The 17,937-nt window shown below is 40.4% G+C and overlaps 2 protein-coding genes, 1 long non-coding RNA gene and 1 other non-coding gene across 6 annotated transcripts in view; 1 reads left to right on the top strand and 3 right to left on the bottom strand.

Moving 5' to 3' along the window:
* Positions 1-7,365, bottom strand: LOC144475789 (uncharacterized). 2 transcript variants are annotated; one of them, XM_078192055.1, is made up of 7 exons: positions 7,226-7,365; positions 5,653-5,951; positions 5,177-5,576; positions 4,680-5,063; positions 4,201-4,606; positions 3,275-3,917; positions 1-1,735 (listed from the first exon to the last, which is right to left on the bottom strand). In XM_078192055.1, exons 3-7 carry the CDS (start codon positions 5,498-5,500, stop codon positions 1,675-1,677), a joined length of 1,818 nt encoding a protein of 605 aa, XP_078048181.1. In that variant the 5' UTR covers positions 5,501-5,576; positions 5,653-5,951; positions 7,226-7,365; the 3' UTR covers positions 1-1,674. The 2 variants fall into 2 exon arrangements, with proteins under 2 accessions (XP_078048181.1, XP_078048182.1); XM_078192056.1 differs by having other exon boundaries at positions 4,695-5,063.
* Positions 7,366-7,607: 242 nt separating this feature from the next.
* Positions 7,608-8,398, top strand: LOC144476105 (uncharacterized). The gene is made up of 3 exons (XR_013494968.1): positions 7,608-7,850; positions 8,017-8,063; positions 8,247-8,398. It is a non-coding gene; the product is annotated as an uncharacterized LOC144476105 (long non-coding RNA).
* A 346-nt stretch (positions 8,399-8,744) lies between these two features.
* On the bottom strand, positions 8,745-8,828 carry Trnal-uaa (transfer RNA leucine (anticodon UAA)). Its single transcript has one exon. It is a non-coding gene; the product is annotated as a tRNA-Leu (tRNA).
* Positions 8,829-12,074: 3,246 nt separating this feature from the next.
* Kn (EBF transcription factor knot) overlaps positions 12,075-17,937 on the bottom strand; it is an 88,380-nt gene continuing 82,517 nt past the window's right edge. The window contains exons 10-13 of one of the 2 annotated variants that reach the window (XM_078191782.1): positions 17,798-17,924; positions 17,194-17,496; positions 16,360-16,608; positions 12,075-14,482 (exon numbers count right to left, since the gene is read on the bottom strand). In XM_078191782.1, coding sequence (XP_078047908.1) covers positions 14,370-14,482; positions 16,360-16,608; positions 17,194-17,496; positions 17,798-17,924 — 792 coding nt within the window. In that variant the 3' untranslated portion in view covers positions 12,075-14,369. Of the gene's footprint in view, positions 14,483-15,562; positions 15,792-16,359; positions 16,609-17,193; positions 17,497-17,797; positions 17,925-17,937 lie in introns of those variants that run through there. The other variant, XM_078191781.1, reaches the window with a different exon arrangement.

Genomic DNA, 17,937 nt, shown 5'->3' with positions numbered 1-17,937 from the left:
CTCTCTTTCTTTTTATTTATTTAGTTTTCGTTCTTTTAATTTTATGTTTTTTTCGTTACAATTCTGTTTTCTTTTTTTCTTCACGTGTACGTTTCCCTTTATCCCTCGTTTTCTCTCTCTCTCTCTCTCGCTCTCAATCTCTTTCTCTCTCTCACACACACACACTCTCTCAGTTATCCGATATATTTCCTCTGAGGGAGCACAGGAAAAGCATTGGATTACTGGGGATTGTTGGTTTCCTCCGAAACGCGGGATTCCGATGGACAAAAGGGTGGAAATGGGGAATGGTTAGGGCGTTAAATCTTCTAGGGAGAATTAAATTATAATTGGGGAGAAGATACGATTAAGATAATCCATTAATAATTACGAAAAAAGAAACAACAAGAAAATAGAACAGTACTTCGACGATCGTTTTCTTTTACGGTTCAATTATCGTGCGACACTTTATCGTCGCTTTTTTTTTTTTAAATTACTTTCTACTTTTCTCTGCTTCATCCGTTCTCCGTTCTCGTAAGTACATACTCTGTGTCCTCGAATCTGCTCGCTCTCCGTAGTTTCGTTTTCCCGAGAGGAGTTTCTTTTTTTTTTCTTAGCTACCGACGTTTCCACCATTTCCGTATTCTCCTCTCGTTCTTGTTCCATTAGAAATTTGCCATGCATCCAACGAGACTCGCACGGAGCGTCTGCGCATCGGATGAAGAACAGAAAAAAGGAAAACTTTCCGCTCTTTCTCTCTACTACGTTTCTATCAGAAAAATCAGCGCACTAATTTTTTTTGCGTTTGTTTCATTTTCTTTCATCGTTTTCTCTCTCTCTCTCTCTCTCTCTCTCTCTCTCACTCGCTCTCTTTCACGCATGCTCTCTATCTCTCAGTTTTCCACTCTCGCACGTTCACTCGCAATCCTCGAAAGTTCACGTAAAAGTATTCAACAAGCTACAAAAAAAACGAAATCTTGTGGACTACGTTCTCTCGATACAATTCATTTTTTTTTTTCGTTTTGAATTTTCTCTCTCGTTGGCGGACGTGCGCGGCACACGCGCACTCGCTCCCTTCGTGACATTTTTAATTTTTTGTTTAAACACTGGCGTAACATATACACTGTACGTTTTTTTTTTATACTTTGTTCCATTTCATTTTTTTTCCTTTACTTGTCAAAGTGTTAATAATAATTATCTAAATGAACGTTTAATATTTCCCTTCTCTCGTCTCGCTATCTCGTTTATTTATTTATTTATTTTTTTCGTATTCTTTCCTCACGCCTGTTTCGTTCGACGACAACCGGGGGATACTTCTTTATTTTTTTTTGTCGTTTATTTATTTATTATTACTATTATTTATTATTATTATTTTATTTATTATTAATAGCGCCGTCTTGGATACATGCATAACAAATTCCACATGCCAAGAGGCCCCCCCCTCTGTGTCGTGTTCACGTTTTTAAACGGTTTTGCCGTCTCTTCGCCATTTTTTTTTTTTTTTCGGGGAACAAAAAACCTGTACATAGCTAAACCTCGGATATTTCCAGTCGTCGTTTTCCGTTATTCATTTACGTTATTATTCTCGTTTGTTCGCTGTACTCTGTTTACGATCTTTCTTATAGTTCGTGTCATTAGTACGTGAGTGTGTTTATTAGTTTCTTTCGTTTATATTAAGCAGCTCGTTATCTATCCGGCTCATAAGGTCAACGGACGCAAAGTCGTCAGAGGCTGGCATCCGAAGCTGCTACTGTGCCTTCTACCGAAAAAAACACATTAAACACGTTAAACGATTTCGTTGTAATCACGTCACCTAGCTAAGTACTCGGACCGTACACGCTACAAACGCTATGCTAAAAATCGCTAAAACGCGATCCCGAGAAAACTGGACGTCTCACAGTTATCGCAAAAAGCCAATGAAGAATCTCTTCTACGCTCGATATAGTCTTCGGAGGACGATACTTTAATTTCGCAACGTGTCGCTACATGTCGCGCTATCGATTACGCATACGTGTGCATACGTATACGTTACGTACGTGTGCACAGAGTGTCCGAACGTTCATAATCCAATCGGGAACGATTCTACGTGAAGAAGCTACTTGAAAATACAGAATGAACTCTCGCCAGTAAAAACTAGTGAAAAAAAAAAAAAATGATCGTACCAATTTAATAAATTAAGTTCGTTTCATTCTGTATTTCGATCCGACTTTTTCACCTTGTCCCCGATCGTGCCATAAACATGGAGACATCCTGTTCCATACTTTCTCGTCCTTCATGTTACAATAGAAGCATGAACTTCAAGATTGAAAGAATTCCGTGAAAAGAAAATCAATTTCTTTCTTGGCAGTCTAAAACGACGCGACCAAACGTTGAACGAAACTCGAATCTTTCGTTTCTGTTCGAGCACGGAAATCAATTTACTTTTCAAGGTCGTAAATTATGGCCCCACTGTGTTCCGCCGTGCCGAATTTTCTCTATCGCCAGCAGAACGCACTGGCATCTTTCAATCTCGTATCGGAGACGTATAGTTAGCGCGACGATTGCTCAAGAACACGACGTAAACGACCTTGAAAAGTCATTCGAACATGTCGTCGGCGAACCAAAGGTGTACGCCTCTGAACCTTGCGTATTAAATCTAAATGTTAACGCTGTTTACCCGAAAAAAAACGGGCAAACTCCGCTGAGATTCACGCTTTTACTGTGACACACAACGGCAAACATAACAAAAAAAAAAAGGAAAAGAAATAGAAGCATACTTTCGAAATTTCTACGACGTCCTAACAATTAACAAACATAAATTTTGTTTCGATTAATTGTCCAATCGGTCTTTGGTCTATTAATACGCTCCGTACTTGCAACGAGTGTTATTCTTTTCTCTCGAGTTCGTTCGAAAGAACAACGTTAAACGATCGTGAAGCTAACGCATAGTTTCCCAACCGCTCCTAAATCACAGCCCTTTTTCCAATTTCGTGAACGAGTGATTAACCCTCTACCTACCGGGAGCCAATTCAAGCTTCTTGCATTACTCGAGACCGATCGATGAAAAATGCCTAAGATCAGTTATCTTTCGAGAACTGCTCGGTAACTGCTGGTAGGTAAAGAGTTAAGAAATAAAGAGAAACCGAACAATTTCAACGCCCATCCAGACTTTTGCATTGAGAAACTATGGTTCCCGCGGGAATGGGAACGGTCCAGAGCGTGTCCAAATGAAAGAAAAAAAAAATGGTGAAAAAAGAAAGAACAAAAGAAAACATAGGTAGCTGTGAAGAACCGTGTAGTTCTCTTTTAGTTTGATTACCTTTTCCTATCATTGTGCAGAGGTACAGTAGATCGTACCCAGCCCAGTTGACCCAATGCATAGCAATCTTTCTCGACTTTCTCCTCTTCGCGAATTACAGTATCTTCTACTCCGACCGGAGTATAATGGAAATGATCCTGTTCGGAGAGAATTCTGCGTTTGACCGGAGATCGAATGGGCTCGGTTTGAACGCACTTGTCACACTGACGCACCCTGAATTTCAACGTTAGATTCGACGATACCGGAGGAATCGGCGAGTCGCCCTCCCGGTACTCCATGTACGGGCTCTCCCCGCCAGGAAGGTACAATAAGTTTCCTGACTCGGATCGGCGGTACGCGACTCGCTCTAGAGTATTGTTTACAGGAAACGTAGTCCCATCGGCCCACTGACCGTCATCCTTTATCGGACGAAAGTGTGTGCGAGCGGAAGTGAGCAAGTCCTCGTCTGGCTCTGGCAGGCTGTTGTTCACCTTCAGATTTGAACGAGATTCTTTGCGTGTTCCTATGGGTGTTTTACGGGGTGCGACTGGAAAGAAGCAGCTACCTGTCTGAGGACTGTGGCCTAGGGCAGTTAAATTGCTGCCAAGCCCTTTCCAGCGCCAAGACCCATCCATAGCTGAGTCAGACCAGTTTACATTACTCTCTGAAATGTTAGAATATCACAGTATGTTTACTCGTGGCACGTTCCACGTCGGTGCAATGGTCAGCGACTAAACTTAAGAACACACGATAAATATGGAACGAAAACGATAATGAAAGAGACACATTCGTAGCACGACACAGATATAGCGATCTACGTCTAAACTTAGTGCGCATACCATTTACTTACATTTCCGAACGATCTCCTATCCGTTAGATATATACTTAAGTCAATATTACTATATCGTGATGCTCATAGATTGTGGAAACTGGTCCGAGATACCAACCTGATTTATTCTTGTTACTACATTCGTCCGCGTAATCCTCGATGCTGATCAAGTCGATGTCCCACGGAATGAGCGGCGAGTCGTCAACAATTGATTCCTGGTACGGTGTGTCAGTAGCGTAACCATTGTCCGAAGTGGATAAAGTAAAGATTGTCTCGGTAGTGTCTGTTGGCCAAAGAGGTCCTGAAGGAATAGAGAGAGTAGGAGCCGCCCATATAGAAGCCGTGTCCTGTGCATTGCCCGGTCCTGAATCCCATAGTGCTTCCAAGCTCTCGTTAAACTTTGCTTGCAACTGTGCCAATCTCAACTGATCCAACTCTAATTCTCGCTCTTTTTCTCGTTCGCGCTCCATCGATTTGACAAATCCAAAGCTATCTTTTTCCTCTGATATCCGTGGCTCGATACTCTATATCAGAAAGCATAATTGTGATCGTTTATTTATACCAAGTACAAAATACAAAACAAATAAAAAAACCTACTTTATAAACACTTACAATGGACATTTTAGTTTTCTTATTGCGAGATTTATTATTGTTCTTGTTATTATTATAGCTAACTCCGTTGATTTTATTGTTGCTGTTATTGTTGATGTTGTGATTGTTGTTGTTCGTGGTAATATTGTTGTTGTTGTTTCCTAAATTTCTCTCCTTTCTCTGAGAGACTTTCTTTAGAGTTGCCGGTTGCAAAGCAGGAAATGCTGCATAGTATCTGAGAGCCCTATCGCGAGGTGTCAGCGACTCTAAGCTTGTCTTGTTTTGGTCATCAGATTTCTTGGATTCGTCCTCTTTCTCGCTTGAGCCGCCACCTTCCAAATCTCGTAGTTTCATACATAATTCATCGACCAGTGTTTCAACTCCACATTTCTGCAATTGACATTGAATCAATCAAAACGACAATAGGTAGACCTTTGTATAAAATTGCATAGAGGAAACTATTGTAGTTGCAAGTGATGACAAAGGTGGTTAATTGTGCTCACATTATCGGCAGCACTTGTTAGACATTGCACAACTGCACGTCTCTGTTCTCTGTCTCCTTGCGTTGGCAGCTTGGCTTTGGGTCGAGCACGTATGCGACGTCCTCCGTTCCTCCCTGTGCCCACAGCTTCTGGAGGACTTAGGGCCGAGTCGGGGCGGCGTAGCAGGCTGAGCACAAACCGCGAGTACGCAATTGGGTCTATTCCCAATTCGTCCAGGCGCGTCTCTAGCCACTGACGCAACTCCTCCTCGGCCCTTGTGCCGAACACTTCACCTCCTCCAGGGGACGCCGCTATCCCGACCAGATGCAGTGCCGGATTCCTCATTTCCTCCTATTAAAGTTCCTCCTAGACCCGAAAACTTTCACAGACTCTACTACCTCCAGGGTGATCATCTTCTCTCCTAAAAAGAACAAATCGATTCAAATGCTGCTGAAAGTTACCGTTCATCGATTAGGAGAAACAAGAACTGGACTTACCTATTTATAATAGAGTTACTGTATTATATTATTGTCGTTTAATGTTTCGTTTTTACGGAATCCACCACCTTGACATTTATTTACTTGATAAATGTTATATTATTTTCTTCCTCTTGGTTACTTGTAATTTCTTGGATTGAATTAGATAGCCCACTATTAGTGGTAGTATTCCTTGAAATTTTGGTTACGTCGATTAAAAATTATTTGGTTCTTGTGCACAGGTGGTGGATATTTTGTAGTAATGAGGCTGGCAGGTCTTAGCGAAGGATAACAAGTTTAGTTTCCTTCCCATTTTGACGCTGAAAATCCAGAATATTCTCCAGTTATAAAATAGTACGATACACATATTACGAATACAAAAAAGCAATCTGGAAAAGGAACTTGAAAATCTAATATTCACAAACAAATTGATCGGTAGATCTTTCATTTGTTGTTATGCAACGGTACATGGATATTAGTGGCTATTCATTAATAACAATCTATAGCAGACGCAAAGTGAAAGTTGAGGACATAAACAAAATATAGCACGGTAAACAAAGCTACAGCTGAACTATTAGTTCCTGAAATGGTTGCATTTAGTATCTACTGATAACATCGGATGTTGTCAAATACACATAGCAATGGTATGTAAATGCAAAGCGAAATGAGTCATAGATATTTCAGCTGACTACTTAGGAATTGACTTGTGACTAAAGTCGTTTTTAGATAATACATTGGGTTAATTACAGACTATCTTTATTCATCGGGGCAACATAAACCGTCGTATTACGAAACGTCATCGAAAATGAGGCTTCGTGACAACGGTATTTCATCATAGAGCAAAATCAATTCTGCAATTAAAAATCGAATTCTGTCGTTTGCGAGGCGCGAAAAGTTCGATCTACCTGTGCGTTTCGCGATTTTCGAACGTCTGCGAACGTCAAGCGATAGCGCGTGTTCTTGGAGGTTGCGAATCGAACGTAAATTTGTTGCGCACAATATAAGACGGAGTTGGAAACGTGCGTTTACGTTAGAGGCTGTTAAGTCACGTTGCACGAATCGTGGATCTAAAAACACATATTCCACGTCGTGGCTTGGGTGACAAGTAAGGGGCATCGCATTCAATTACGTAGGACAAGATCGGTAGAATGAAACGTTCGTGCACCGTTATCATACGCTGTCAAAGCCGCTTATCGGCAGATTACGCGGTCGCGGAAACGATCAAACGCAAAGAGCACAAGTTTTGTGGTTTTCGCGAGAATCGTCAGCCAGCTTTTATTGCTGGGTAGATGTCTCTCGGACTGGTGCACGAAAACAAACTGCAATTTCGAACGCATTCTGCCTCACCAAGGCTGACTATCTATATGGATTGTTGGCAGACGCATCACTCTCGAGCAATGCAAATAACCTTGCTCGATTGCGCTATGCGTTTCGTCTGAGTCATGAGCATTCGCGTCGAAAATCGTCCGACTGTGTGACGTTACGAAACAGAAAAAAGTCAAGACTCGTACAGGTCGCGGGCTGTCAACGCGCGACATCGAAGGTAATTGCGTTTCTCGGCCGAATAAACGAAATTATTCGAATTTTGACGTACCTGCATGCCTCGAGAGATGATTTTCACCCCGGCCTCTTCTACACACCCCACTCACAGAAAAACATGGCGGCTACTGAAGCTTTGGATGCCCCTCCCCCTTTCGTTGCTGCCAATTGGTCGGTTCTTGCACAAGATTCGAGATGCGTTCCGAAAATCTTAACTCCACTTTATGTCATAGACTATATATATCGTTAGAAACGAAGTTAGAATGTACATAAACAAAATATTCTACCATGACGCTGAGATGGAAACTTTTCGAATCTTATAACATTGGTTGAAACGTAAAGTAACATTTGTACAAGCCTTAAGTCATGAATTCAACGTTGCGTATTAACCATAAATTTAGGAATAAGTAAATCAAACCTCTATAAAGTGTGTAGTTTATGGTCTTAGGACTAGAGAGAAGTGTAATTGTTTGTAGACATTCGACTTTTCATAGTTTTGATTATTTACAATATCTTCAACAAATCATTCATATATATTTTGACTTCAAGATATTCTACACAATTTGTTATTAATTGATACTTTCATTAATTTGAATGGTAAATTCCAAAAAGTTCTTGGAATCAATCCAATCGAAACACATCTAACCAAGAAGTCTAGCATTTAATACACGATACACGATGTAAGTTTTTATTGCGAAATGTACTATTCATTACATTATAAATAAATTTCTATACACTTCGATTAAATTAAATGCATTATTTCCTATACACTTAGCTTATTTTGGCATGTTAATGTATCTGTTATTGGCTTCATATATGTATACAGCAATATTTCCATTGTTTCAGGGGATTAGCAGCAAAGGCTTACGTGTGCATTTTCTTAAACAAACGATGTAAGTAAAAAGCAAGATATAAAATCAGCACCCATGTAATTAGTAGTATAAATTTAGTCCTTTACATATATATTAAATGGATTTATAACTTTGGCGAAGGAATTGAGAAAGAAGGATTTTAACGGGAAATGAGAGCTATAATAGTTTCTATGAGCTTACCTAAATCTGTATATTTTGTTTCAGATGTGTATACCATGACATATTCAGTTTATTGTTAAAACTATTATGGTCAATGATAACAGTGGAACTTATCAAATATAAAGTTGTATATTAAAACAGTATCAGACTTTATAACGATTGAGCCATATTAAAGATATATACAAATTGTCTTATATTCATTTTACATGCAATTGGCTCTTTATTCCGCCAGTATTTTTGCCTTGACATCTACTTTACCGACTGTTCTTTTTTCCTCCCATAAACACGAACATCCTTTTTCAATCTTTCTATTCTTAATATTTTTCTCCTATATCTTCTCTCTCTCTCTTTTTTTTCTTAATCTTTCTCTCTCTGTCCCCTAACTTTTATCATGCAATTTATTTTACTGAACCTTATTCATGCACGTTTACATAAATCAATTTCGTAAAATTGCATCTGCGATTTCAAAAGAATAGTATTAATTGATAATAGTAACACGAGCAGTGCAATTGATGGAATTTATTTAAAGAAATAAAAAGTATTTGCCAGGTGTGGGGTTCGAACCCACGCTCCCTACCGGGAACCAAAGCTTAAATCTGGCGCCTTAGACCGCTCGGCCAACCTGGCTTTGGTGTCTAGACCGGTTTCATTTTAGTAGACATGCAACCGTGTATGATTTTATTATTATTTAAAAAATTTACATAAACTATTCGAAAAAATACATTTGAATGGCATAGTTACTAATATTTTTACAACATATATTAGCAAGATATTTGTCAGTTGCTATTTATAATCGTGTAGGAAGGCGGAACCTACAAATGTTCAAATTCTTTTACAATATACTTTACTACGTTAGAAAATATTAATAACAGAAATAAGCAGAATTGATTAAATTACGATAGAGAATATGATAATTCAAACAATAAACTTAAGACCTGTAAAAGTAAACAATTGAGAAATATTTTTTCGTTTGTAATTATTTGTATGTGATCAGTAATTATTCATATTTTTTTTAGAGTCTAATGTAGTATTTTCAAAAGTAATACAGCATCGTACATTGCAGAAATGAATTATTATTAATATTATTATTACAATTAATATTAATTGGTTTTAATTCGATTGAATATATTTGTAATACTTCTCACTTCTACTCAATAATAATGAACGGTTTTTTTTAATCTTTTTGGAAAATCAGTTTCTTTTCCATCACGAGAAAAAGTAGCTTTGAACATTTATGATGTTTGGCTAACTAGGATATCCAAACAATGAAATACTATACTATAGAAGGATTATCATTATTCTTACGAAGAGTAATGTGTGAGTATTTCTTGTTATTACGAATCGATTGTGTTTGTGTAAATATTTCTGCTACATACATTAATTTGATGCAACTCGAATCGCTTTGTTTCGGTGTTGTCAAGATCGCATATGCCTTTAGGAAATAATTACGAAGGTTCGAGTAGCGTTATAAAATACTTTATTTATCAGATAAATAACAAGGACTGCAGGATGAAGGAAACTCTATAGCTTTGAATGAGGATTACCGATAATCAGCAGATGGTAATATTCTTTTACATCGATAGACGCGCAATACGTTACACTCGAAGGGTAGCATTGCCGGGGCTCACAAACAGAATTCAAATGGAGCCAACTCGTCGAAAGAGCAGATCTTATCGCAGCGAACTGTCAAGGGTGCATCACAGGATTGCTCCTATCCCTGCCAAGCCCGGGTGGTTCATCCCCTTTGATGCCCAACTCAAATTCTACCCTGATATCGCTATGACGTTAAGGGCGCGTACGCAGCGGTGCATCAAAATATGTTTTAGCACGATATAATTTACAGTTATTAAGGAAATCAGATTTTCTTCTGATTTAACATTTGCGGTGTTCATATTGTTGAATTAAACAACATGAAAATGAATCTAGAACCGCGAGAAAATTTGTGAATTAAGATGGTAGGTAGGTGTATACGGATGGTGTACGGTAATCGAGAAAATTAAATTGTTTGTCTCACTTATTAGCTGTATTCTCCGTTTGTTTGCACTAAATAGAGAAAATTACAATTCTTTATATTTTATAGTTAGAATGATAGTTAAATGTTTTGAAAGCGTATTTTATGTTCTTCTCTTTATTTATATTTAATGTATTATCTATGCGATAGTCTTAAAGAATAAAAACAAATTTAAATGATTGTTTGCATAAATAAGGATTAGTTTTAAAAAAGTCTTATCGATGCATAGGCTGGCTCTCCTTTTTGATTTTTTAATTTTGTCGCATCTGTCGATATAATCTGTGAAATATGATTTAACAAGCATTGTTTATTTACCATAAAGTCTTCAGTTTTATTTTTCTTCTCGGATACCAATCAAATGGAGTGTGGTACACCTCGTGTACTGTTTTATGTGATTGCACGTGCCGAAAGAAAACTAAGCTGACGGCTCGTGGCGGATTGGCGGGTAGCAGGGGCGGGTTGTTTGCAGCGAGGGGTTCTGAACACGTGAGTGAAAAAGCCTATTAGTATGTATACATCGAAGTGCAAAATCTACCGTAGCGAACCTTGAACAGGATTACTGTGTGTTCCACAATTTTTTACATTACACTTTCGATTCGCTCCATTTTGTGAAGGACGACACGGATAAATTATTTATTAGCTGTACTCTTCATCGAGTGATCCGTTTTTTCGTTAAATACAGGATGTTTCAACGAGCGAGCCATATTATTTGCATACTAATATGGAACAGTCTAATTTACTATTTCTTTTATCTTATTATATTTGATACTGTTATATTTGAAACTAATATTATTATAAAATATTTAAACGTTCAGATATCGGAAACAGAATTGATAAATTAGCGCGAACTTGGTTCATTTCCGTTTCTCTTTTGTTTCGGTTTAATCGGTACGAAAACAATCTGGATCGTTCGAGAACAATGATCGGCAATTACGTGTTGTTTGACGAGAAAAAAAAAATCAATTCGATTAATTAGCTGCCGCATGTTCCAGCGCGACCGCGCGTTCCATAAAATAATAGCCGGATGACAAATCAGTGATGATGTAGAATGTTTTCGCAGGAGCCGGGCAGAGGGAATCTGTATCGCAAGAAAAATGGTTTTCCATTGTTCCCGCGTTGTAACGTTTTTCTATGAAGCACGTGTCGGTCGTGCCGCGTGCCACGTGCCGGCCAATCGAAATCTAATAACACAAACAGGCCTTACAATAACGCGCATCGTATGCGCTACCGTTTGGCGGCTGAAGGTAATAGGACACCATGTGAACTAATCGCCCGGGATTGGCTCTCGAGATCCTCTTTCGCTATTTGTTGATCCCACTATGCGGTCTCTCCTGGGAGAGACCACGGGCTGCAGCAGAAGGTGGTCGTAATCATTTTTAGATCGACGCGGAATATAATCGAGATCTATTATTATACTTCGCTATGTATGATACAGTCTTAGCAATAATTTTTTAGAAATCTGTACGAATAATTTTAATAATTGCAATCGGCACCGGCATTAGTCGAAATATTATTTCAAACGGTATACATATAGTTCAAATTAGTTTGTACGTATAATTTTGTATAATTAATATGTCGTATAATCATTTATGGTAACAATTCGAGTTACTTGTATGTTCGGATACAGCCATAGGTGTTCGAATTAGATAGAAAATCGTTTAAGATAATCGACAACAGATTCGATGGAAATCAGGTATACATTTGGTACCTACCTTTTTGTAGCAGGTGCGCGATCGGATGAAGTTGACGATGGGATTGGACAAAAGAATCACAAAGGTTCGTTCTTAATTCTCAAAAATGTAAGTTGAATTTATTTTAATATACACCGACGAGTGTCTGTACGCGCGTGCGCGCGCGCGCCCGTGCGCGTCCGCCTGCGTACGCCAACGACGCGTCATGTAAAATATGACATGATCGAACGAAAGTGACAATCAATATTACAATCAACATCACAAGATCACAGAGCGCGGCGGCTCTTGGACAAAGAGTGCACCCATCCGCGTGAGAGCGGGGGTGCTCGCCAAGTCGATATGCAAAAAGGAACTGTTTACAATAATCAATTTTTAACGACACTCGTTCCGATAAACGATACGATCTACGCTCGTAATCCACTGGAAAACTCTGGACTAATTATGGATTTCAAGTTCCGATATATGCTTCGTATACTTTCGTGAGATTCGTTCGGTGTGAGATTCGTTTTGGGCCGGCTCGTCGAATGTGATTCAAATCAACTATATATATACTGTATACGGTTTTCTTTTTACAGTGTTGTCGCGCGCAATCCGCCGTTTAAACGTGCGGCCCCCGCCATTCGAAAACGATTCGCGTTTCGCGTTCTCGTTGGAGAAAATCAGGCGCGATCGCGTAATTAGTCGCGTGAAAATCACCGGAGAACGTAAAATCGGTGGAATTTTTGTCGGAACGAACTCGGCGAACGTGGTTTTACGCTGGAGACGTGTTCGTTTCGGTGAAACAATCGAAAATAGGAGAGGGTACATACTTTGTTGTACGCTTGATAGAATTTTCGTCGAATGTACTAATAACCCGTGTTCCACCGACTATACGCGCGTATAGTCTGCACGTTAAAAGGTTGGATCGCCGCCATACGATCGTACAATTATACGGAGTTAAGCTACGGTTGCTCTACGATTATGTACACCTATATATAATAATTCTTCGTCCTACAATCCCGTTTAATATCGTTTCGTTGGGCTCCTAGAAATAATTCTGTCGTCTTTCTTCTTCTTCTTCTTCTTCTTTTTTTTTGTACATCGCAACAATATTTACAAGAAAATTTACAAATTACACGTTAGACGATACGTTCTACCTAGCTGATATTGGTTAGTCTTCTTAAAACGTACGGGTAGGAAGTTAAAATTTCAAAGTCGAAAATGCTCTCTAAAAACTATGATGTCTGTTATTCAGTGATAAGCGATATGTCCGTCTAGCGGGTGTCCGTGTTGTTCCTCGCGACCCTCGACAGTTTTCTGCTCGGATTCATTAGAAAATTCCTCGACACCCTGAGTGAACTCTATCTTCTGCTCGCACGTATACTGCTCCCGTTTACCGAACGTGCTCGATCTCTTACGTGAAGTTTCTTTAACCACCTTGCTACAAAATCGATATGGAAAACGCTTTCAAAAATATTCTGTCGCAAGTTTTCGTCGCGTAACGCGCCGCAAAAGAGGACGAAGATGCCGGACACGCGTTCGAGCTCATCCGTCGAAGGGCTCTCTTCGCGTTTGATACAGCTACGTGTGTCGGTATTACGAGACGACTATAGTCGTTCGGCCTGGTAGACCGAAACAATCCAAGAAAATGATCTTACACGGTAGAGACTTTGGCCACTGGACCGCGGATTTTACGCATTCGCGACAAGAACAGGTGTACGCAACGTGTCCAAAGAGAAAGAGAGACAAAGAGACTCATAACATTTATAAACATCATAACATCGTTTTCAATGCATTCAAATAATCGAGAGACGAAACAAATGTCTTTTGCAGTGCGACGCGGGGAAAGGAAATTCGTAATCTCGCATAAAGATCCGCCGATCAATTATCGTGATTCGAACAGCAGAAAGTGTGTGCGTAGTCGCGTTCTTAACGAAACAAAGTTTTTGTCTGAGGGTTAAATCTTTTTACAACAGCTTTCTGTTACGTAACATTGAGAATTCGACAACGATCGATAGATTGCTCATCGCACTCGAATACAACTGATCTAATTTATTTGGTTTTACTTTTGTATAAATATTGTTACCATCCGAGCGACTATGTCGACAAAGATGCGAAAAAAAAAAGAACAAACGAGTGTTTTTTCGATATGTATCATTCCTTAACTTATTCGATCGTTGATCATAAAACGTTATCGATTTTTGCACTGGTTTCGATATTAACTTTCAAACACACGATTCTCAAGCTCCGACGAGAACGATCGCGTTCTTTCTACCCCCGTGGCGTTGGTTGTACGACGGTCGTATTCGGGGTGAAACGTAGAACCCGAAGAGGCTCGGCTCCGATTCAAGAAAGCGATATTGTCAACTACAAGTACAATGATTAAGGGAACGTTAGAATTCGCTGAAACATTCGGCGTCAGTGAATCTCGCTTTCGTGATGTTGGAGACGTTCGGATGTTCTCGTTGGAGCTTACATCTCGTAACACTATTTGTTACTAGACGAGAGCAACGGACTGGCGGTGTTCGAGTATCCTTGGCTGCAGGTGGGCAACATAAATGGATTCATGTTGAACGGTGAACCGACAACGTCTCCTAGTCCTGCAACATACCCACTGTCGGTTATACGTTAGTATAATTCGCCATGACGTCGGATGAAAAATAAACGAAAGAGAACGCCATGAAACAAGATTGACGGCCATGCTATGTTTGCATACGATTCGATAACAATTCGTTTCAACGGATTGAATTAATGTAATATCTCTAAAACGAGTTCTTCACGGTTGAAACATTTTTGAAACGTTCTCTAAACTTTGACGACTAATTTCATCGCGACAGAATCTGGTCTCCTGTCGTAAAATCACTTTAGAAAATTGACGCGATGCTCGCATTATCTGCTAATTGATTGATTCGCCGCGGTTCGCGTGAGTCACCTTGCACACTGCGGAGACTTGAATGAACTGCGCGCAGTGTCGGATCGAAGGTCGGTGCACATTACAACACGAAGAACGAGCAGTATTTCAGACCGTCGTTGAGACACGTGCCGACAAAATTGCCACTCTAACGATCTCGTCGGCTAAGTGGCTCTCTCAACTATCAATGGCAATAAACGGGATAATAACATTCGTCACTATAGCGCCTTTTCAAACGGATCATAGACGATCTATCGAACGCTAGATTATTTATCTCGACAAAAGACAACCGTCGCGTTAAAGGCTGCTACGAATGATCGATTTGATATTGCAAGACTCTCGCAGTCTAGTCAATCCACGTTTAACGAATGTTACGATAAATTTTCGATTGCAAAAATATTTTACAAATTAAAAATACATTACAAGTTTCTAGAAATTAAGCAAAAATTCTCAAGGTATGCTCACGCAACGTGTTTAAAAATAATCAACAGTCTAGAAATCTTTATGCAATATTGCGAAAAAAGAAATGGAATTTCTTTGATTGGCTAAAAAGGGTTTCTTATGGAAAAACAGCGGCAGAGTTTTCTAGCATTCTCGAAAGTGTGGCCGAATGCAGAAAGATACGGAGTCGGATGATTTGACAAAGAAAAATTGAGATATTGAGAGATGGGAAGAAAGGCAAATGCAACCGAATGTAATCGAGGGCGGCACAGTAAACAGGGGTGTTATCAACGGTTTGTAAATGAACGTGTGTACATACATTCTCGAATCTCGTCTCTTGTGAATGTTTCTCATAATTCTTTAATCGCAGTGCATGGGGTGGTTGTGGTGGTGATGATGGTGGTTGTGATGGTGGACGGTTAGCGGTTACTGGGCGGCTGTGGCGAGGTGGTGCTGTGTGGACCAGTGCGGTGGGACTGAGGTAGTCGGTGGTCGTACTACGGGGGCGAACGCACTCCCGTCCCCGGACGTATAGAAAATGCCATACTGTTCGTGCGCTAAAAACGAAAATTTCACATAAGGAAAACTCATAAACGTGCGTGCACTCGGACGTGTGGTACCGACAAAAAACATGGGGAAGCTGTTGGCTGTTTTGCGTGTTAAGGACTCGGTGTACACGTCTACGTACATGTAGATACACGCATGCGCTCGGAAATCAGACGACGACCAAACTCTGCCCAAATCGAACTGTTTTCAAAGTTTTCGACGACGCGAATGGCCAGATTCCGTAGTCAAAGTGGATCTCGGTCTTTCATATCATCGAATACAAGAGTATTCGATTTACCGAACCGTTTCAACCCTCGGCATCATGATCCTTTTATTATATCCCTAATAATGTTTCTGGTTGGTGCATATATAGTAATTGATATTTCGATGGTTTCGAACAACCGTGCACAGAGTGTCGCAAAATGATATCTCCTTGTCACGATGCCGAGGGTGAACAGCTAGGAACATTCCGTGACAGTTCGATGCAAGACACAGATTTTGGTAAACGTCGAAGCGATGAGATGATTGAATCGGCAAGAATGTTTTCGAGGTCGCTGAGGGTACTGAGAAATGACTTACGCGAAGTGTAAAGGGTTGGGCTACCCGCGTAGGGATTGGCGACCGAGTAACTTCCATTGGTGCTGTGACTGTGGGGTGTGCTGGCCGAACTTCCGCAATAACCGCCGCCAGTTACAACCCCGCGTGGACTCGCGCTACTGCTTTGCCTATAGGCGTCGACGTTTCCGCCGACACTGCCACCGACGCTGCCACCGCCACCTCCGCCGCCTCCGCCTCCAGCATTGGCTCCTGTCGTCACGGAACTACCGTCTAAAAATAGAAACCTGCCCGTCAGACGAACCCGTCAGTATATCATCATTCTGTGCGCAACTTGTTGCCTAACCCTTATAACCGGACATGTGATTTTCGGCCTCGTCCCTTTTCACCAACAAACTTTCTCTCACCCATGTCCTAACCAACGGAAATGTGGTCAAAATCCATTCGGTACTGGCATCTCTGATGACTAATTTTATTATGCTACTCTTATGTATCGCGAATTAATGCGCGAACTTAAGATTTTGGAAATTCCAAAAAGAAATCGGAAAAAAGAAATCCTTTGTTAAATACTTTTTTCTCGGAAGATCTCTTACAGTCGGAGTTTCCGATGGAATCGAAAAATAATGCTGTGTATGCAAAGCGTTGAAATTGTAGCACGGTGAATTGAAACAGCAACGAGCTTTAGATTCTGTTTAAAGCGAACATTTACGTCAGAAATAAATGAAACAAATGGAAAGCACGCCGTAGAAATCTTCTCGTCGCTAACTTTGGGAAACAATGGTGTGTAGGACGGTACTTGATCGTGTGACATCATGGTTACCATTTTCTGTGGAACACGAAATAACTTTGAATATTTACCGTCCGTCCATTTCGCCGCACTACCGTTTTCTTGCACTGTCACTGCCAGTTGCCCTGTATACGAGTTGAACGCCGTCGCCGAACTGGATGTGGGCGGCGCGGGCGGGTGGCCCGATCCGGGACTCCTGGGAGCACCTGTAATTCCCGCGTTTCCACTCCTGGGCATACTGTACAACGCTTCCGCGAGGTCCGCCGCCCTCTTCAGTATAATCTCCTTCGGTAATTTCTCGGGGTCGCCGGGGTGTCGGGGAATCAGCTTTTGTAACCTTTGGAAGCCATAGTCGATCGTCGGCTCGTTCAATGCTGAAAGATTAGCGAAAACACCGGCGCTGCTTCAATGGGATCTCGGAGAACCACAACATTCGATCTTGAATATTTTTCGGACCGTGGATTAATCGGTTGGCCAACATAATCCTTTTTTTTCTACAGTCAATCGTTATCATAAAAAACTTCAAAGTTTATATCCTTTTTTATCAGTTTTTTCACGACTATACTCGTCGTAGAATTGGTTAATTTATTGGCTGCAATTGTGCAGATTCTGAAGAAACTTTTAATTGTTTAACTAATTGTTTAATTGTTGAACCTAAAAAGATGTTATACTCACAAACATAGACAAATCTCCCTGGCGCCCCCTTGCAAAATTGTTTAGTCTTATACGATAATGTGACCTCGACAACGCCCGGTATCTGCCTCGGCGGTGTCTGAACCCTGATCGCGTTCGGTGTGATCAGCTGAAAGCGAAGA

Source organism: Augochlora pura, chromosome 10 (genome assembly GCF_028453695.1).
Source record: "Augochlora pura isolate Apur16 chromosome 10, APUR_v2.2.1, whole genome shotgun sequence".
NCBI lineage: Eukaryota > Metazoa > Arthropoda > Insecta > Hymenoptera > Halictidae > Augochlora > Augochlora pura.
This window is presented reverse-complemented; position numbering and strand designations above follow the sequence as displayed.